Consider the following 22540-nt stretch of genomic DNA (forward strand, 5'->3'; position numbering starts at 1 on the left):
GGCCGCGTGAACTCTGGTGAAGAGCGACTGACGCCTTGGAGGGATAACGCACAGGTGAGGAGGGGTGACCCTAGAACCCTAAAATGTATACACTGTCAACCAAGGGTCCCTCAAGACTGTATTTAATACTAAACACACCCCTCGCTGCCCACACTGTAGACAGTCCCCTGCAGCGCTGTCATGAAGCAGCAGGAGCACACAAGTCTCACTCAAAATGTAACGCCTGTCAAGATAGTGTTGCTTTGAGCAACAATGAGTTGGGTCATCACAGTCCTGAAGAGTGACCTAGTTCTTGAGACATTTTCCTTGAGCATTTAATTTGACACTATAGGCTCTTGGTAAAGTATGCATTTCGCGTTTGTTGAGAAAAACCTGAGAGAACCAAGACAGTCCCAGGTGAGCCCGGTTTTCCAAGTGCTTGGAACCCACCAGGGGAAAGGATCCGCCCACACGAGGAGACCGGGCCATTCCTAGATGGTCTATTTAACTAGAAACAAGACCAAATATGACTCATGGTAGAAACCTCCTAATTCGTGAATGAATTGAAAACCTATTTAATGTCACCATGCAGGCAAAAAGCAGTGAGTTAAAATAATCTTTTAAAATCCACAATTTAAAAGAATGCTGTTAAGTCAGTATAAAATCCATAAAAATATTAAATTTTAAAACAACGTACTCCCTGTACGTGGACAGCTTCTGGTTTTCAGCAGGCTGGACTCTGAGACCCAGATGTAGATGTTCGCATTTATTCACAAATGACTTAGGGCATAAGACCACTGATGCGGACGGAAAAACCCAGGTCTCTTTGGACTTGCAGGCTCTGGTCGTTGTGAACCTCTGGGCTTATCCCATCTACTAGTGGGAAAGAGTAGCCGGAAAAAGAATTTTCCTGAGTAACTGCCCTAAGCAGGCATTTACCAACCAGTATCTGTAGTCAACAGGCTGTATTACTGTTGGGCAAAGTCCTAGGAAATTGTCATGTTGAAGGTAAAAAACAGTTCAGCACTGAGAGGATCATTTTCACTGTAAAAACGAGTCAGATTTACATGAATAGTTGGATCCTATGTTCGATAAAGGGTGGGGCTGGAATTCAAACTTATTATGTGTAACACTAAATCCATCCTCCATCCACAACAAAGATTTGTAAAATGTGTATTTTCTATATTTTTAGTTGCTAATTTATGAGGATGAGGGGCAGGCTGGACACGTGTGGACACGAGTGTAAGACTATAGAAAGGTGTGATGTGATCATAACGTTAGAGGCCTGGAGTCATTTCAGTGGCTTCGGAGGCGTGGCACTGTGGTAACTACTAAGCTTCCTTCCTCCATCAATTACATGCTCCTTCTATTGTCAACGGTGGTCTAGACAGACACTGTGCATATAGCTGGGGACAGCATCTTTGCCCTGAAGAAACGTCAGTTCTAGAAGAGTAAGAGAGACAGTAAGCCAAGAAGCAAAACAAATTTTTCAGGTAAATGTTGGAAGAGGAAGAAAAGGCAGGACTGGATTTATAGGGACACAATTTAAGAGAGTCATAAAGGCAGAGCTGAACCTTTGATCAGAGACTGAGGAAGAGTAGAAGTTGGAAGTCACGTGGCACCTGCATGAGGACAAATCAGGCAGGAACTGGCAAGTGCGGGATGCGGAGGCAGGTGCGCGGTCGAATATGTTTCAGGGATGGTGAGGGATACGGAATGAGGCGGCGAGGCCAGATGGCCAAGGGAGACGGAGCTGGAGGAGGCCATGATCACCCAGGGGCTTCTCCCTCCTCCGAGTGGCTTTGACACTCACGGGAGAATACAGAGCAGAAGCAACGTAGGCCTCGCCTCCCTGAATTCCGGGCTGTGAGTCAACGCAAGGCAGGTGATGTGCCGGGATCTTGGAGGAGGGACATGCAGCTCATGAGTAGGAGCCAGTTCTAAAATCATGCATTGCAGAAGAAGACCTCTTAGGAGCTGCTGGCCGACTGGATGGAGCGTAGAATCAAAATGGAGGAGACAGACAAAACTCTATAATGATGACCCAGGAGTGTTTAAGTGATGAGAATATTAACAAAGTCACACCAAAGAGATGTTTGGAACACAAATGAAAAATGCCAGGAGCTGTGCATTAGGAGGAAAGCAATTAGATGGACACACAGTGTCCGTGTGCACTGGCACGTTCCAACATGATTTCATCTAACTTATGCGACATGCAGTCTTTATAGAGAATACTGTCATTTGTTTTTAAAGAAAGCACAGTTGAATAGTTTGGGAATGTTCCCACCTCAGTGTATTTAAAAGTATTCTGTTGTAAAGAGATCAGACTAACCATCCAAATGCATTTTCATATTGTAAATTGTTTCTCGGGGTACTGAGGTGCCCACGTGTCTGTCACTTGCGGGATGGTATGATGCAGCAGAGACGTTCATTTTACCACAGTGGAATCAATCACAACAAGCCCAATAACTACATCAATCTTTTTGTACCACTCAAGAGACTTTTTTGAATATTATGGATTGGCCAATTATGCTGAACATTAGCCAAGGCAAAATGTTACACTATTCATATCCAAAAAAAACCCCACAAAAGTACAGATTACCTGAAACATTGTATTCTGGCAGTATGGAAGACTTTTAAGTCTACCTGCACCAGCACATGGAATTTCATTGAGAATGATACTGCCAGACTGAGAACTCCTTGAAGGAAAAACTAAGTCCTTTTCATTTCAACCCTGTCTGTCTGGTGTCTAGCACACAGTAGGTATTCAATCATGTTTTTTTTTTTTTTTAAGAGCACCTACACCTATTTCAAATGAAGGTCTTGTGCTTCCCAAATTTTCTAGATTGGCTCATACATATGTTCAATAAAAAATGTGAAGGAAGTACATATTATTCCTTCTTTTGGAATTACCTGGTCCTGGCCAGAATAAAGAATTGTTTCTCTTTTCTAGGCTCGATGATGATCGCAGGCAGTGTGGCTGGTGCTGACTTGGCACACTTAAACTCGGGGTTCCCAGTATTTACTGCCCTGCGCTGCAAAGTGACATCCACTATTCCAGATTCCAAAATAAAAATCCTTTGTTTCTTAGTCTCTTCAACTAAACTCCTTCAACCAATAATGATTTTTCTTCTCCTTGTAATAACTTATTTTTCTTATTTAATACAGGGATTTGAAATTAAATGACCTATAAACTGACACAATATTAAAAGTGCAGAGGAATAAGATTTTTTTCTTTGACTACTTTACATCTAATTTTGCCTGAGCTAATCCATACCCCCGACCCCCCAAAAAAAAAAAACATTTCACTGACTTACAAAAAAAATCAGTAAATGATACAGGCATGTAACTTCACATAACTTCTAGGTATATTTATTGGTTGAAAAATAATACAAACTTATTTACTAAACCATTTTTTCTAATAATTCAGATTGCATAGAATTCATAATTAATAAAAACAACTACTACAAAGAAATTCATGAGGTCAATGTTAGATATTAAGTACTTTTTTTTTATAATAGATACTAATAGAAATATGAAATACAGACTCATAATAATGCTTCCTGGACTGTTTAAAGCACTAATTTTATAGTCCATCATTGCTATGACATTGCGATATACAGGTTAGTGGACACCATTCCCCTCACTGTGATACTACTCCCTAAAACTGCACCAGTTTATTCCTTTGCATTAAATGTCTTTCTGCCATTACTCTGACTACTTTATTTTAGTATCTATGTCATTTTATTCCATATATCACATATAACTGCATATACTTTAAAAATAAAACAGGAGCTCTCATGACAATCTGTTCACTAATAGCAAGGTAAGGGAAAACCTACAATTCTGTTAGCTAAGTTTCCTTATCTAAATTCTGTAGCCTCTGAACCACACAGAAATCATGTAAATTGATCACAGCAAGTTGGACAAATGCCGGAACTAGCAGCAGACTGTAGACTCCATGCAGATTCTGAGCGTAGTAAATCGGGCCATGTTTATGCGGTGAGACATGCAAAGAGGTTTTCCTCTCAATCTGCGCAACTGCCTAACAATGTAAATTAGATCTTGCTGACTCTGAAATTTTGGATACTATAACCTGTGAATCTAATGCCTTCATCTTTCCCCTTACATATATATATATATATATATATATATATATATATATATATATATATATATATATGAAGTAGAACCCACGGACAGTAACTGTTACTATATTTTTAAACTCTGAATTATCGGAATGTATTTAAAGATTCACCGGTGGTTTCATCAAGCTTGAGTACCTGATGGCGGGAACGTTCCATACACACAGCTGTTGAGTATGTTGGCAGTAATTAGTAAACCGATGCTGTCTATTTACTGTGGACTTCTTTAAGACTTCATGCAGAGTTTAAAAACTTGCTAAAAGGTTTATTAATAGAGAGTGAGCTTATGGTTTTCTAATGAAAAGATGAGTATGAACATGTTTTTGGATTTTCAGTTTGAACAACTTTGCTCAGGTTGGGATAGGCGAAAGGTTTAGGCCCTGAATGGGCGTGTAGGGATCAACCAGTGTGAGGCTGTCGGTCACAGAAGCTAGCAGAAGACAGAGGGCAGAGGTGAAGCAAAGGAACGCGAGGAAAAAAAATAGGAAAGTGAAGACAGCTATAAGAATGTTTCCGAAATGTTGGATCACCAACCCGAGAGAAGTTGTTCCGCACACACGGCAGGGCCCCTAAGCACTCTGAACCTAGGGGGATGGCGCCCTCAGTCCTAAAGTCACATTTCCAGGGCTTTTTTGATTTGCAGATTCTCTTGGAGTGAGCAACACAAGCAAGACAAGGGCTGACTTATAGACGCCTCATGGGGGCCTGAAGACCTGGGGACGGGTGGGTACAAGGCGTCTCCTGCCTGGAACCTTCTACACAGAGACAAAGGCGCTGCGGAAAGACACCTTGAGAAGAGCTGAGGTGAGTGAGCGGTCCTCACGCCGCCCGCCCAAGGACAGACTGAGAAACACACACCCGGGGGCTCCTGAGGGAGGTGATTCTGCAGATCCATCAAGACCACCACCTCCGGTTGCTCGGTGCCGGCCCCCAATCAAGGGAGCAGGGTGTCAACATCTTTGCCCTTAGCGAGTCTGCAAAAGGCCCAGCTATGAGGCTTCGTGATCCTGGCCTATTTGTCAGCGAAAAGAAAAAGGAAAACAAGGATGCAGCGCCCAGGCGGTCAGTCTCCCAGCACATCATGCAGCTCGTGGGCCCCGCTCCGGCAGCCCAGGCCTGTGAGACAGAGGGAGGCAGCAAGAGATCCGCCTGCTGCTGGCTGGTGAGCTGAAGCGAGATGCCGGAGCAGGAGGGACAGGAGGTCCCTGGAATTCCGGGCAGAGCAGAGGCTGGAGCGAGCCGATGCAGGCCCGCCGGGAGCAAGGAGCGACTCTGAGCAACGCAGCGGGCGGCCCGGAGCTGGACAGGCAGCGCGGTGAGCAGCGACAGGCCCCGCCAAGTGTGGCCGCAGCCACGAACCCAAGGCCAGTCTTCGCGTGTCTACAGAGCCGCGGCGAGCACTACCTCACCCGGCTACTGAGTCAAGGCTACGGACGACAGCTGCTCCAGACCTGAAATCAACGAGAGCAGGTGTTTCACTAGAAAGGCATGCCAAGTGCAACGGCTACTTCAACGGCGCTAGTTAGGCCTGAGGACAACGCGTCTTTTGACAACAGACCGTTCTTAGAGGAAACCCTTTCGCTTGTCAGTAGCTACACGGGCACGGTGCTTCCGCACCAAGATTCCCATTTGCTGCTACAGTGGCAGGATCTCTCGCCCCGACTTTGTCGCGGGTCTCCACTGATACAGCAGTTGGCATAAGACTTGGGTTTTGAAGAGAGGACAAAAGTAGGAAATTGCTAAAAAAGTTTGACATGTTTTGAGGTCTACAGAAAGTTCTCCAGGAACTTATTGCAGTAAGTTTGATTGAGATGGCCAGAATGAATTCAAGACTCGGAGCTTGGGGAAAGCTCTGGAACAAGAGAGTTTACAGAGATGCTGGGGAGCGCAGGCCAACACGAGGCACTCAGTAAATACTTACGTGCTGGAACACCTGAGAGTAGACCCCGAGCTCAGGAGTAGCGCACAGATTGGGGCCTCGTGAAAACCCAAGATCATTCAGAACAGAAACTAACAAGCAGCAATCAGGAATATGCCCCTCAAGGCCTCCCTGGCTGTGTACTGCGAATCTGCCTTGGCTGGGCCACCAAAATGTGTTCATTTTCCCCTCTGTTTCTTTGCAGCGGACAGGATGCAGAGGCTGCCACTGCCAGGTTCGTCCCTGCAGATGAGACAGACCGTGCACTGCCTTGGTGTGGGGAGGATCTGATCGACACGCCAAGGAAACAAGGAAGTCTAGGTGCAGGTGTCTGTGGGCGCCGGTGACTGCACCGAGCAGCTCACACTGGGTATGTGCCGTCAAGACCACGTTGAAACGTGGTGTCTCGCCCTCATAGCAAGGTCGCGTGCAGAATGGAGGGGATGGCAGGAGAGACACAGCAGTTTGAGAGCTGTGATCTCATAGACAGGTGATGGTTGGGGCCAGGCTATCATGAATTTCTTCTGATGAGTGGAGCGCTTCCTGCACAGTAAGCATGCTGCAAAGGCATCTGACAGTCTGCCATACAAGTGACGGCACAGGGGACATTTCCAAGTCTTGTAAGTCTCCATGTTTTCTGGCCTCGTCCAGCGTTCAAGAGGGTAGCCACCAAAGGGCTGCAGGGGCTATGAAGACAGCCCCGCGAAGCCTGCAGTCTAGGCCCATGACTCTGGGACCATACCCAAGCTAGTCAAGAGGACTCGGTAATAATACCTTGAGTTTGAGCAAATGACACGCGTTGGGTTTACTGATCAAGAGGACATTTCAATATTATGCTTAAATTTTCTAATATTTGGTGTAGACTCAGCGTAACTCTACAGCAAATACTGTCTGATTTTGCGAAATCCTGTCCATTCCCAGAGGTAAGATGAAAGTCACATCATTGTGATGTGAAGTGGGCTGCTGGCCGAGAACTGGGGATATCATTTTATTTGGCCCAAACAATTCGAAGGTAAGATGGACAAAGGCTGCTTATGCCTGCAGATTTATAGCTTAGTAGCAATCAACCTTGATGCAGTGAGGAGATACATTCAGGGGAGAAAGAGCATTTGGGAAAACCCAGTTTCTGATCCCTGGAGAACCAACTCTTGGGACGAGGAACTGGGCTGCTGCGGTGCTGGCCTTCTTCTCAATTTGCTCAGTTACTGTAAGATTCCGTCTCTTCCTCCCTCTTGCTCAAGGGAAGAATGTGGAAAATCACAAACATTTTGTTTGGCTGAAGGAGTTAATGAATGTAAGAAGCTTTCTGAATCTCTGAAAAAACACATCTGCTTATTCACCTAGGGGGAAAAATACCTATTGTGATGGGCACCAGTGGTTTATGAACTGAAGTTCAAATTTTACCTCCAGGGCAAGGGAGAGAGGGACAGACCTGGTAGAGAAAAACATGCAACCGAGCTACTGGGCTTTCGTTTCTACAAGAGGACAGCTGCCTGCCCTTCAGTGACCTCGCTCAGGGCACCGATGACACCAGAGGGCGCGTCCTCATGGTATCAGCTGCTGAGTTCACCCGGAGGCAGAAGTCAGCAAAGGTGACTGGCAACTAACGACCCACAGCCATTTTCACTTTATAAATAGTCTAGATGTCACCGACCTGAGAATTTTCAGGTTCTCGATTGTATAACATGAACACGATTTTTTCAAGACTGTATCTTACCGAAGCCACCTGTGCAGTTAAAACCTACGACGATACTATTAAACAGTCCCAGCTAAAGTTCAGTTAACTGGTAGATCAGTTCTGAGTTTACTTCTACTTCTTTCTCCTTAATACCTGCATTTTCAGGATCCTTATCGTTACCATTCTTGTTTGCAATGGTGTCTAGACAGGAGGCCTGCAGACAGTGGGTGCTTAGGTATGCTGAAATGCACACGTGAGACTACACAACTGCAAAAGCAATGGTAAGAACACTCACACTTCAGAAGCAGTCAGGAGTCCAAAAAGAATCAAGCCAATGGCTCACGTCTGTTTGTGCGCGGAGACGCAGAGGGCCCTGGAGAGTGGCCAGTGCTGCTTCCTGCTCAGCTACAGCCTTGGACCACTGTACTCCATGGAGCACAAGAACAGACCAGGAAAGCACAGGAGACCCGGGGAGCAAGCTTCCAATGCAGAACTCCCCGAGGGACCCAGGTAAGTCAGACAAAAAATCATTCTCTTAATTCATCATTCTTGATATCCACTGTTTCCCACACACGTGCATGCATGTTGGTAAAGCCTCATTACTACACCCCCTGTTGTCTATCATTCAAAACCAGAAAAAAAGAACAATGTGGAGAAACACTGACCGCCTTAGTTCAGCTAAGCACTTGAAATATTTTTATGTTTTGTAGCATCAGCCTAGCTCCTTGACTTCATAGCTATTTAAAAGCAAACGTTCTTTTCTGACACAAAGGTAGGGAACTCTGAGTTAGGAGATTTCCATTTCTGGTTATATCATACCTTTCACATCTTCATCCTCAATTGTTGTATTTGAACTCTCAGTTGACTCCTGTGGAGAGGAAAATAGAGTTTAAGTTGCAGACAATCAATAGCTTGGTTTGTGTTCCCTCTTAAAAAACAAGTGATGTTTTTAGATCATGCACAATCCTTCGGCAGGCTGTGAGCAGATGCTGACATGCACATGGACAAATACATGGTTTTAACAGAAAACAGTGCCACAAACACTTCAAAAAAGGAGTACTCTGGTTGCCTGATATCAGGCCAATTTAGGTGATTTGCAGAAGCAGCTGAAGTATGCAGCTTATTTGGACACCCGTGTAAGGATGTCTTTATGTTACAGTGACCATCTGGTAGGCTGCTGTGAATGTATTGATGAGAAAGGAAATATATTAGACTAATGAATGTGAGTCTTAAAATAGGACAATTTCTAGTATTGCCTTTCTAGAAGGCACTAGATGATGCACCGAATTCAGCCTTTGTCTGCCTCACTCCTTTGTGGAGAGAGCATTTGTTGCATCACTTCAGGTACAGGGTGCTCACTTGGAATTTGCTGAAAGTGCTTTTAAGAAGAATTGCCATGAGTGTGATCAGCACAATGGAATTTTAATGAATAATTTACTTTCAGGGGTAATTAGATTTTTTTCTTTCATTTTAATTAGAAATAACTGGCTCTTACAGATAAGAAACCTCTCCCATAATGAAAAGACAAAGCTATTTTCTTTATAAAATGACAAATGAAGTTAGAGATTAGTAAGCGTATTTCAAAAGGACACTATAAGTACTAATATTAAGATACAGTCCTTACAATGCTCTGATGAATTTTTCCCCTAATAAAAATACTTTCTAGCAAAGAAACTTTTTTATGACTATTACTAAGAAACCCTCTCCTACTTGGACTGATGAAAGGTGAAGGCTGAAAAAAGGATTTTGCAAAATGATGCAAAATCCCAGAGTCCTTTCAGAGATTCAGTAGTCAAAAAAGTGATCGGTTTACGTCAATGTCAGATATAATACTTAAACCAAAGGGAGAGAATAATCAAAGATGTGTCCAGAGTCTCCGTACACACAAAACCAAAACAAGGAATGTTCATGCTTTTTTTTTTTTGTGACCTAGTATTCAAATGGAAGCTCAAGATGAAGGTAAATCCATGCACTGTAAAAATAAACTCATGTAGATAAGCAAGAGAAAATCATGCGGCAGCTCTTACAAACGATAGACCTAGAACTATCGAAGTGTCCATTCCAGCTGTTACGCTTGGCCTTTCAGTTGCTAATGATACTGGAAAAAAATTGTCCTCACTTGTGATGTTCTGGGCTACCTCAAGTCTTTTAGGGACTTAGAACACCTATAGTGTCAGACTATACAACCTCATGTTACAGACCATAACATGTGCTGGTTTTAGTGATTATGATACTGCTCAGCTACATCTCAGACTAAGGAGAAGTAAGACCCGTAACAGTACTTTATGACATTTATTCTTTACTACTAACTGCTTGTCCCTCCCCTTGGAGATAGAATAACGTATGAGAAATAATACAGAAAACATTCAGATAAATGTCCACTTTGACACTGCACACAAATACTGTTATTAAATGGGTAGGAAACAGTCTTCTTTCATATAAGGAGTTAAATGGCTGCTACTGAAATGCTTGTCAATCAAAAACATATTTTACAAGGACTGAAACTCCTGATTCTCAGATTCATGCCAAACAATGAAACAACAGGGAAATTAACAGATGACGACAGGATGAATAGAACTCAAAAGGAACGTGAAGTTATAAACAGATACTCATGAACTCGGTTGATAGTTTCGATGCGCGAGGATGACAGAGCAAGAAACTGTAAAATGTCATGCAGAAGATACATCTACGGTACAATGCAGACAGGCAGGGGTGAGAAGAGACCAGAGGGAATTCCTTAAGATACACAGTCATCTCGACAAAACGACTTCGACTTGCACGGACTAAGCCCATCATTCATTTCTCTTACAAGGTATCATCCCTTTTTTGTTTTGAAAGGAGTAGGTGTCATAAGGTTCTAGGTAAGTCAGGCCCCAAAGAAAGTATGATAGAAAAAAGGTGAAGGGGTTTCTTTTCTCTGTTTAGATAGTGAGTTTTGCATGGACTATTGGATGAGGTGTGTGATCTCGTTCAAAGCAAGATGATGTTGATTCTTTCTGAATACCTTGTTTCCATCAGGGTTGTGGATTACAGTAGTTTGGGGCTCCTGAGTGAGAACAAAATAGAGAAAGAAACAGTTCGCATTGGTAAGTACATTCTTCTCGAGTCGGGGGCACAGAGCAGAGGGAGACATGAGCTTAAGCGATGGGAGCTACTGCCAGAGGTTGGGCTGACAAGGTCTGATGAGGGGGCTCCGTGGTGGAGCCTGGGAGGCAGGACAGCCCGCTGGCAGCGGCAGCATGCAAGAGACCTTATTCGCGATGGGCACAGATGAGGCTTTGAAGTGTGGACACCCAAAGAGGCACTGACTGTTTCACCAATTCTAAACCAGACAGAGCTTTCCTTTCTCCTCTAGTGAGGAGGCTGTTGATGTCCATTCCATGCAAAACTGGCCAAGGAGACAGCAGGTCAGAGCGCTGTCAAAGCCTTTGTGAAAATTTTCGGATGTGTTGCTTTGATAGTTACAGCGTTGCTATAATGAATACCCCCATAAATACCCTTGGAAGTCACCGGAACACACTTTTATCAATATTGCGGGGAGGGAATTCATTTCAAGTGTGTTCCGATGTGTACAAGAAATTCTGAGGAAAATGTAAGTGCCTCATTGAGAGGGGTCTAGACCCAATTACATCCTCACGACCATTCAAGGCTTATTGCTATTGGCTGACATCTCTTCTGCTTTAGGAATACATCCGTACAGATGACTTGGTTGAAAAGTCAGGTTTTTCCATAAAGGAAAATTGTATCTGACATTCAGAAAAATGATGTTAAAGAAAGAGCTTGTCTTACCATCTGCATCGGGAGTGTCCTCTCCAAACACAAGGACTTCTTCTAGTAGATTATCTAGTATCTTGAGATGTCCTTCCCTTGAATGTGTTTACAATAAGCCTTCTGGTTCACCCGTGAAATAATACTCTTTTTATTCATTAAGATTGTTATCTTAGTAAGTAACCCCCCTAATTCTTAGTAAGGAGGAGAGTCAAAAATGAGAAACGCTTCTGGAAACCATAACCACATGTGGAATAATGAGTGGCGCGCATACTGGAACTCAGATCAGTGCATGCCAGTATTCACATCTCAATTTAAAACATAATGCTGTAAAGGTGTTAAACCGATTTAGTTGTTGCGAATGCGAATTTGATTGACATGGACAAAACAGATTTCCACTGGTTAAGGAAAGCTCTGCTACTCGGTTTCATTCTCTGGGTTAAAGTGAAACAGTGATAATTTAATTTTAAACACAACAAACAAAAGGCTTTAAATTATCCAGTGCCTCTTCACCTCAGAAGACGAGGCCTTTCAAAGCCCAGCTGTCTTTTCATAAGATGGGAGAGGGACTCTGAATAAGGTCTACTTCACTGTGGTCTAGCAACAATCCCTTAGCTCTCCTTGATGTCAACCTCTGCACAGCGAAAGGCGGAAACCACTGTTTGTCTCATCCAGAGCTACCATCATCAGAAGAGCTAAGAGCACCCGAAGCGTGTTCATTCTACGGCATCTGGAAGGCAGCATGCAACGCCTGAGCTACGAGACCACAGGGAGCAGAACAATGTTCAACAATGAAATGAGATCATCTCATGTTAGAGACACACCGCTTGACAACTACCTTAACCAAAAGGAAAAAAAATGAGTTTTTTTTTAATATCTTAGAAAGCAAAAACAGAAACAAAATCCAACAACAAAAATATATATGTGTATCTATAGAGTGAAAGCAAATGAGAGAAACAATAAAGAACTTAAGAAGGGTTACAAAGAGTCCAGGTATACCAGCGCCGGGGTGGGAATATTTTCTTTGGGGCTGGTTACCACGTTGGCTTTGTTGTTTATCTGTAGGTATGCAGAAAATAGAAACAGAGACGCCTTAAACCCCTGGGCAGCCAAGGTCACTACACACAGCAGGTTGACATGGAGATACAGCCATGGGGCCAAAGAGCCACTGAAGGGGACCGTCAAAGACCCTGAGGCCAGACGGGAAGGACGGCCGGTTCTAACCTCCGATGGCCACGCACAGGTCAGGACCATGTCTGGGAGAGCAGACGGTCAGACTGGGCTGCTCTGGCTGTGCCGCCTTAGCAGACAGACAAAGAGCTGTTTCCACGGAGCTCAAATCACGTTTCAGAGTATGAAATGGACAGAATCCTGTTCATACTCTTCCAGATTCTGTTTCCCACCTTCAGTGAGTAACGAATAGATGCTTTTCATTTTCCCTTGAGCCTGAAGTCACACGGACTTGCTTTCTCTGCAAAACTATCACCACTGGCTCAGTAGGTGTCCAATGAAAAACTTGCGTCTGCTGAGGAAACGCAGGCTTTATACTGATGATCATGTTCTACAGAAGTGTTAAGCCTGGGTCTACCTTTAGAGAACACCCTGGGAGGCTAACTGTGACTCTCTGTTAATATTTGGAGTGTGACTTTTATTTTTCACACTTGTTTCACAGCAAAGAAGTGCTTGCTGTCACAGAACACTGCATTTCGTAATGCCCCACCTTTGCTTCAACATAATTGGGTTTGACTGTGAAGAAGAACTCATTCCCAGAATGAAGCCACATTGTAAAATCAACTCGGGGTCAAGAGGTATACCAGTAGACCCACACAGAGGACTTTTTGGTAGACAAATGGTGGCAAGTTGGAGCCACACTTGAGTTTGGGCAGTTCACAATCAAAGATGGAGCAGTAAAAATCTACAGTCATTTAAATGAATGTGTGGCAACTTACATTATGCGATTTAATACTCTGAAATAAAACTACATTAGCCAACAAATAGAAATGAACATTCTGAGGTACTACCCTATTTTTTGTATTATTACCTAAAGGAATACATCCGTCCCTTCAGTACGGATGGACTGGAGGACTTGGAGAACTCACCACATCTAATGAATTAACACGGAGTGAGTATTCACAAGGAAATATACCAAGTTAACCTTTTGGATTTTCATTTTATATCTACAGATCCTATGAAACTCGCACTAAGAGGAAGACAGAAAGTCAAAGAAACTTAGGCACGTGCTATTTCACTTTTCTGCTCCTTCACATTTGTGGGATTATTTGGTATCGGTGTTGCTGAAATAAGCTGAAACACTGGCCTTTGGCATGCAGGAGGAGAAAACTTGGGTTCTTTTCTTATCAACCTACATTTTGCAGATCAGTAAATAGAAGTGCACAGAATTCAGCAAAGAAAACTGTGCAACAGCCTAGAGGCGGTAAGAAATAACCTACTTAAGAAGGACTGAACCTAGCGGTGCACACGCTTTCTGGTTCTGGAAGGGTGTCTGGCCAAACACAACCGATCTTTTCTACACGGTCAGAGGTAAGTTTGATTCCAATATTTACCTTACATCAGTGGAAACCAAGAGTGAAAGAGGAATATGCTGGCATTTTTTTACTCTGTCGTGAAGAGACTTGCTTTTTTCTAGGAATGTGGTTACCAAGAACAGCTTTTTTTAGTGAAAACGTGTTTTGTGCACCAACCTTACTTTGCCTTACCTTGCACACATGCTGCCACAAGCCCCCTCCCCTACACACACACACACACACACACACACACACACGGCTTCCTTCCCCTCCTCTTAGTGAAGGGAACCAAATGAGGATGTGCCTCAGCCACAATGCGGTCGTGGTGATAAAGGCAATGTTGAACAAAACCAATGCATTTAAATATCATTTTTCTGATATAGGAAAAAAAATACTTTGCAAGGTAATTACAACATTACTTAACCAGACTTTCTATGGAAAAGGTTTTCAATTAAGCGTCATAGATAAAGTTTGGGTTCAACCACAGCTGTCTTTTAAACAAAAAAGAATGCTGGAAATGTGCTTTTATTATGGAAGGAGCATCCTTGCCTTAAAAAAAAAAATCAGATATTGAAGTCATACTCTGATTACTTAAGCCTTGGCAAGTTGTGTTCCTATTTCTCAGGTGCGGACTCTATTTAATTTTGAGTTTAGTAACAGTTCCTCGAAAGGTGCTTAAGTAGAATGGAGCTACGGAGGGCTCCTTTCACAGTTTTACAGTGTTTCTGCACTCAGCAGCATGCCTATTGTGGTATCAAATAGTGTTTTTTCTGTTACAGTCTCTTTTCTATAATTAGGCTGCTCAATTTCCAAGCGTCTGTCCCTGGGGAAGATTCCCTCTCTCACATGTGAACGCCGGGCTCTGCGATCTGATCTGAGCACTAGCGCTCCCCTGCGGCAGCCCTGCGCTGGCTGCTAGCTTACGTACACAAGGCTTTCTCATTCCCAAATGGGACTCTTTCGTAAGAGAAAAAAAAATCTGGCAGAGAGAGATCCTCGCCATCATCTGAACACTCGACCTGGACTTCCTTTTCTGAATTGACCAGTCACAAAGAAAAGAAGAGGAAAAAAAAAAAAAAACCATGACCGGTTGAATGTTGAGTGTGCAAGAAGGAGCACAGCATCACTGCATCTTTACGGAGGAGCTGTAAGTCGACTAGCAGAAGGAATTTCTGAAAAGTTTTCGTGCTACTTAAGGACAGTCACGAAAGCCCACATTGCAACAGAAACTGCAGCTGGGAAAGGTATTGCACACGCAGGAGACCGCAGCACTGGGGAAGTTCGGAACACCGCATTGGCACCGCTGTCACGTCGGGGCAAAGGCAGACGTGGCCCCGCGTGATTGGAATTCTGATAAACTAAGCGTGAGGAAGAGAGAGCCACATGCCAAGGACAGTGATGGGCACGCGGCACGTGCCAGCCTGAGGGGACTCAGGCGCGGGGGCACCACGGCACTGGGATGCCCAAGTCTCAGACAGAGAGGAGGAGAGGCAGGGCATGAACGTCACAGGCGACACACGGTTTTCTAGGTCATATTTTCGAAATGACCTGACCGCCTGGACTCTGGGCCCAGTACACATGTTAGCATATTAACTAATTCCCGAGAACGCTGAGGGCCCGTGAGAAATGCAGGCATCTGCCTTTGGAAGAGAAAGACAAGGGTTAAAGAAAGGAAATACTGAGGAAACACCCTGGAAAAATAAACAGAATGCAAATGCAAGGTCACATTCAACCCCAGGCAAACTTCCCTAAAACGACACAGAATGACACAGAATCCGTAGAAAATAAGAGGGGCGGTTTTGTTTAGAAATACAAGGAAGTCAAAATAGCCTGCTGGGATCTTTCTTGGAAAGTTAGTGTTAATTGTTGAGAACAGTCACCTCAGTCATAGCGCAAGGCCTAATGACGGAAGCACAGAAATAGTTAAGACCTTGATAAAATCTCCTTGTGCAGTTTTTTTTTTTTTTTTTAAATAATGTTGATCGTTGATTTCCCAGACTCAAAGATTTGCTCTGTCTCGGGCTACACATTTCAGCAGCCTCTAGAACACAGCATAACTCTTCACAAAAGCGTCAGGTTTTTGTGTATCTTTTACATCATCATGAGATCTGGGGACCCGAGTAGAGAGATTTTTGGTTTCTAGAGCAAATGAAAGTGTCATTTTCTCATAATTACCGTAAAGGAGAAGAAACCTAGCTTTCCTTGGTACACAGTTACCAGTGCATCCCACTGCTTTATACGTCAATCTCCAGCTTTACAGGAACTATCAAAGACAAGCTGCAAAGGTCTGGAGTTAAATTTAACATTTTAAAATTATCCAGCGTCTCCAAGGCAGATGTGATTTTAGGAACACCTGTTTTAACTTACCTTGACTCCATCTGGTTTCTTCAGCAAACTCTTGGCTGCTGCAAAATGAGAGAAAAAGCAGGTTAGTGGGTGTCCGGAGAGACCCACCAGGCAACAGTCAGCTGGTTTCTTTCTGCCCCTTCACTACCTGATCACACAGATGAGCGCAGCTGACAGGACATTGAAACACAGTATCGCTTTTCTTGGTTTTGCCACATCCAATTGAGAACTAAATTCACATTTAGTTCATTGCGTATCATTAGGAATTTTGCCATTTTTGTTGGTGGACTTCATTTCACTCTCGGTTGCGAAAAGGATACTGGAACTTTAACTGGACTATGTTTCGTAATCCAGAAAGTTGATTTTGTCTTCAGACATCGTTCATTCACACCACAAGTCCACTGGCTGCGTCAGTTCTGCCAGGGAAGGCCTCTCTCCGGAGGTTTAAAACTCATTTGTGAAAATTTGCTCTGGCCAAATAACAACTTGTCCAAAAAATATGTATTTTTACAAATTGAACGATACAATTTTTAAAATATTAACCATTTAAGCTGAAATGCTGTATGACCGACCTAGAGCAAATTTTTTTTTTAACATTTAGCATATGACTTTTTATAAAGCGGTATGAGTTTTTATGTTTCAAAGTGAGATCAGAAAGGCTTCAGCCACAGAGCCTTTTACATTGAAAACGTAGAGAATTTGATGCAAGATATAAAATGAAATGAAATCTTCAACAGAATCAGAACTCCTAATGCCCCTGGTCTAATGTGAAACCTCATCCTCTCAGAGGGGAGCTTTTCACACGCCTGTTCCTAGACCTTCCTGTGGGTGTTAAAAGGTGACGTCCTCTTAAAAAATGTACTTATGAATGGAACCAGAAACAGGGGCTAGATACATGAACCGTCCGCGTCGATTAAGCACACCGAGTGCAGGACATTCACAGATACAGAGAACAAAGTAGACGCTTGCTGGCTGCACAGGAGTTCGCCGTGTAAGTACATCAGCATGGGGTTCGGCTTCTGACCTGTGGCTCTCTAGCGAGGCTACACTAGCACTACGTGAACGTGCAAGGCCTTACGTCGATTTGATTGGGGACATTATTTTGCTGTCACTTTGGAACAATTTTAAATTTCTTTCAAAGAGATAAAAGTATTAATTTTATTTAGTCTTGCGCAACGAAGCTACTAATTTAACTGAGACGGTGAGAGACTGTTGCCTCCATTTGCCTGGAATTACAAAGCAACTGCCGCACGATTTACTTCAGGTTAATCGGTTAGGAAGCAATCTCAGAGTAACTGGAATTGCAGTAGCAAGCGAAGAGAAGGCAATGATTAGGGGAAGCAGGGAGCTGGCCTGGAGATGCAGAAATGTCCCTTGTGGTCTCTGTTCTCCTTACCTCACAAGAAATACATTCCACATAAAGGGAGAAAAGAAAAAATAAAAACAACTTTATCACCATATACTTATGGACACATTACTTTCAAGAGCATGGCTGGCAACGAAACAGCATGAACAAGGTACTCGAAACTAAAATACAGTATCAGATACAAGCGGTGACTGGGGCTGATGCTGCTCAGTGGGCTTTGAAGGGATGGACCGAGAACACAAAGTTTGTTTTTCATGCTGTGACATTCAGAGACAATCCAAAATCCACGTATTAGTCATGGGCTTTTAGTGAACATGATGATGAAACGGTGATGGCAGGTAAACGGAAAACCCCCACTCGCGGCGCGGGTTCACGGAGGCCCGCTGTGGGCCTGGGAGTGTATGTAAATACGCACACACACACACACCCCCCCCTGGGAGTGTATGTAAACACACACACACACCCCTGGGAGTGTATGTAAACACACACACACACACCAACAAACATACACACACACCCCCCCCCTGGAGTGTATGTAAACACACACACCCCCCCCCCTTGGAGTGTATGTAAACACACACACACCCCCCCCTTGGAGTGTATGTAAACACACACACACCCCCCCCTTGGAGTGTATGTAAACACACACACTCACACACACCCCCCCCTGGGAGTATATGAAAACACACACACTCACACACACACCCCCCTGGGAGTATATGAAAACACACACACATACACCCCTCCTCTGGGAGTGTATGTAAATACACCCCCCCCCCCCGCGGGAGTGTATGTAAACACACACACACACACACACACACACACCCCTGGGAGTGTATGTAAGTAAACACACCCACACAAACATACACACACACAACCCCCCCCCCGAGTGTATGTAAACACACACACACAAACATACACACACGCAACCCCCCCTCCCCGAGTGTATGTAAACACACACACACAAACATACACACATGCACTCCCCCTCCCCCGAGAGTGTATGTAAACACACACACACACACACACACACGCATACTCTCTGTGCATTCGGGACTTTCTTTTCAAGTTCTCCTCCACGACATAGACCGCAGGACTCATCCTGGCTCTGAGCAGGTCACTGGTTGGCGGCCCGCAGTGGCGCCTTGTCTAGACAGAGTCTGTGTTGGCATCACTCGACGTGACGCTGGACTCCCCTATCTTAGTGGCCGCCGCTGCCGCATGAACCCACACTTCAGCAGACAGGTGCCTTGCCCAGGGCAGCACCGGGTTTCCCGCCCCCGACCAACCAGACACGGCACAGTCAGGAGCCCCGGGGGCAGCCTCACCCTGCAGCCATGGTTGCCCAGCTCAGTGGGGAGGCCCCCAGGGCAGCCTGCGCCCCCCAGGCGCTCCAGCCATGCCCTTTGCTGCACTTGGAGCTTGCAGCCAGCGGGGACGCCCACACCCCCCCCCCGCCACCCCCCCCCCCCCGTGTCCCCACGGTGGCTGGCGAAGGGGGAGCGCGTGTGTCCACAGGAGGCGTGCCCCAGCAGGACGGCAGCGCACGGAGAGAGGGTGAGGGCGAAGGAAGTGAGCGATGACAGAGGGAGGAGAGCAGACATGGGAGTGAGAGGGGGGTGGACGGAAGCCAGAGGGGCCAGGCCAGAAGAGGAGGCGCAGACAGAGGCAGGTCCGGGCGTGGGAGCGCAGGAGCCCGAGGTCCGAGCGGCCCCACAGGCACCGGCGGGGCAGGGACTCAGGCCACGGGGCTCCGGCCCTGCGTGCCGGTGAGGGACTGACTGCTTGTCTTCCGGGCCGCCGCGGGAGGCCTGCCGCAGAGGAGAGCAGAGCTAGCCTCACACGTACCTGAGAAGTTCCTGGTGGCCAGCATCGTGGTCAGGATGGCGCCCTGCCGGAGGGGAGACAGACACTGTGAACGCGGCTCTGCACGCGTCCGCCCCCGAGCAGGCCACTGGGGGGCACATCCCGGCCTAGCTGGACTCGGGGTCAGGGGCTGGCGTTCTGCGCTCCCATTGCACGGCCCAGCCCAGGTCCCCACAGAGCTCGGCCCTGTCCCTCAGAGGATTCATTGCGCTGCCTCCAGGCCCAGCAGAGGGCATGGAAAGACTCTGCTGAATTCTTCTCCCGACACAGCCACTCCTCGCTCTGCCCTGATTCCCACAAGAACTAGGCAGTGACTTACCTTGAGTTTTCTTCTGGCGTTAAATTTCTTCAGGCAGTCGACCGTCTCCTGTCTGTGCATCATGGAAGCCACAGTAGAACGTTGCTGGAAGACCCCAAAAGAGAAACTTAGGTGAGAATGTTGATGCACCCCAAGGTGAGCGTGTAAGCACTGTCGCCCCCCGCCAACCCCTGGGATGTGGCCTCAGTCCCTAGTGGGCGCCTCCACATGATTTTCCTCTGCACACAAGTACCTCTTAGAGGGGGTATGAAGTAGGCACAGTGAGAACAACGATCACGAGAGCAGTAATGGGAACATGGCCTCTCAGGACACTCCTGGGTGGATGGAGGAAGGACAGACCGGCCTCCGGCCAGGAACTGAGTGTCATGTATAGTCACTGAACCCCCGAAACTGATGTTACTTAAATGAAAAAATTACTATCTGTAATATTTTCAGATTGTGGATGACCAAGGGGAACTGAAAATCCAGAAGGTAAGCCCCTGGGTCGGGTATGGGGGAGCAGGTAGGCATTACTGTAGTTTCTGGCCAAGTTCTCGGTCATCAGAGAGAGTTGGCCAGGACTGGAAGGAACATGGACAACGGGGCCGCAGCTGACAGCACCTTCCCGAATCTGCCTCCACAGGTCTTTACTCCCCTTTCCGTTGGACTGCCTTTCGGTGACCTACCATCCCCTCATATTGGAACCCCCCCCCCAGCTCATGGAACTTATTCCAGATGGTACATTTCCCCAAATTTCACAGTTTTTCTTAGTTCTTCTGAAGTCTACTCTGCCTACTACCCACAGTCTGTCCCGGTTGTAAAACTTTACTCCTGCTTTCCAAATTTTTTGAGAGCTACTGAATGGTGACTACATTTCGTCAAATCCTTCTTTCTGGGCCATATTTGGTCCTGGTGTCATTTCCGTGAGTACTATCCGCAGTGGGAGGCTTATTCATCCCTGGTGTTACTATAAGCGGGATCTATGCTCATCAAAGTTGGCTACTCGAAATAGCATTTCCACCACTGAAATACAGTCTGTGGAATAGCTTGCTAATTCATTCACTGAGTTTCATCTTCTCCTGCAAAAATGCTCAACACATGTGAAAAATAATGGAAAGGAGAGTGTGTTTTTCATGTTAGCTGCGGGGCTACCTGGAGAGCTGCCACTTACACAGATCCACGGGTGCTTCAGGGCCTCCGAGGCGGTGATGCGCTTGGCCGGGTTGATTGTCAGCATTTTATTGATGAGGTCTTTGGCTTCGGGGGTCACTGTGTCCCACTCTGGTGACGGAAACTTCAAAAATATAAATGTAGAAAGGGCTGAAGCAGTAGATACACTCAGTGGAACAGCGAAGACCCAAATACGTTAATCCTTTCCTGAAGTCGTTTCATTAACTTTCTTTTCTACAGATTAAATTATATCTAGCTACATCCCTATATATATATAGTTACAGGTACTGAAAGGTAATAAACAAGGGACAGGCATGTATTGCCTATTCCAGATAATGAAGCCATTCTGAGAATGAAACGTGTGCACAGAGGAGCTGTCAGTTACTTGAAAAACCCAACACAGGCCGAGAAGCAAGCCCCGGTTTCAAAGGCAGCATCTCGCTCCCCCACACCGGCTGGAGTGGGGAGGAATCGGAGGTTGCAGGCGCCTCAGAAGGATGCATGCCTGTATTACCAACGCCAAGTAGATAGAAGTAAGTGGTGGACGTTGGTTGCTTCCATTAAGGATATGTGCAATATAGAGACTCAACAGAGGGTCAGGGAAAAAGGCCAAACCTGGCCACAGGCCTGAGGCACACAGTGGAGCAGGAGAGGGTGGTCAAGACAGGGAAGGGAAGAACACAAGGGGCTCCTCCTGAGGGAGAAATCAGATACTGTCCACACATGAACAGCACTGTAATAAATAGAAAAGGTAACAAAAAAGTAATCCATTTGTGCACCAAGAACTATATCCTGTTTCTTTCTGTAATTGTTTTGGACCGTATGCACCTTCACTCACAGAATTAGCAGCTCCAGTAGAAACAGACGTATTCTACATTAGTGGTCGTGAAACCTTCCCCAGGTTGCATCCTGCACCCCCGGCCTGGCTGCCCCGAGCTGCTGCCCTGGTCTGTACCATGGTTCCAGCTACGGCTACGTCATTAAAAAGCTTGTCAAATGATTACTTCAGCTACGATGGCATGCTTCTAAGTTAAAAATACACATTTCAAATTCTCATGATAAGCCCATCCATCTAAGCAGAACATTTTAACAGAAAAGCATTGGGTTCATGACACGTGACGGAGAAGAAGACAGATTGTGTGTATGGCCTCCTCGCTTGCATCCTGAGTGCAATTTGTGCACAGAAGGTGGACCCACAACTACCTACTACTCCTTGGCCTCACATAAACACAGCATGCATGTCCAGGGGGGCCGGGTGGGGTGAAGTCTTAGAGGTGTCACCCCTATTTGCAAATGTAGTTAGCCAAGGATTGCTGACTAACTCACTGAGCACCAAGTTAAGCCATAAAGAGAAACCAGACAAGGTCTTCCCTCTGGGTTCAGAATTTAGCTCAGATGCCTCGTTCAGAGTGTTCTAACTGGAAAAGGTCTGGAACTGGGGTGTTCAAAGACTTTTCCAGGGTGAACCTGGGCTCGTCAAA

The 22540-nt window shown here is 45.5% G+C and overlaps 1 protein-coding gene across 19 annotated transcripts in view; it reads right to left on the minus strand.

Moving 5' to 3' along the window:
- The window catches only part of CAMK2D (calcium/calmodulin dependent protein kinase II delta), a gene marked incomplete at both ends in the record, with an annotated part of 257338 nt that overhangs the window by 21024 nt on the left and 213774 nt on the right, over positions 1 to 22540 (minus strand). For 3 of the 19 annotated variants that reach the window (XM_084251889.1, XM_084251888.1, XM_084251880.1), the window contains 6 exons: positions 8540 to 8588; positions 10725 to 10766; positions 16381 to 16418; positions 19574 to 19616; positions 19911 to 19994; positions 21061 to 21183. In XM_084251889.1, the coding sequence (XP_084108015.1) occupies positions 8540 to 8588; positions 10725 to 10766; positions 16381 to 16418; positions 19574 to 19616; positions 19911 to 19994; positions 21061 to 21183 (379 nt within the window). Of the gene's footprint in view, positions 1 to 8539; positions 8589 to 10724; positions 10767 to 12487; positions 12548 to 15013; positions 15047 to 16380; positions 16419 to 19573; positions 19617 to 19910; positions 19995 to 21060; positions 21184 to 22540 lie in introns of all 19 variants that reach the window. The other 16 variants (XM_084251883.1, XM_084251872.1, XM_084251885.1 and 13 more) reach the window with 11 other exon arrangements.

The sequence above is a fragment of the Talpa europaea genome (assembly GCF_964194135.1).
Source record: "Talpa europaea genome assembly, chromosome: 13".
Taxonomy (NCBI): Eukaryota; Metazoa; Chordata; class Mammalia; order Eulipotyphla; family Talpidae; genus Talpa; species Talpa europaea.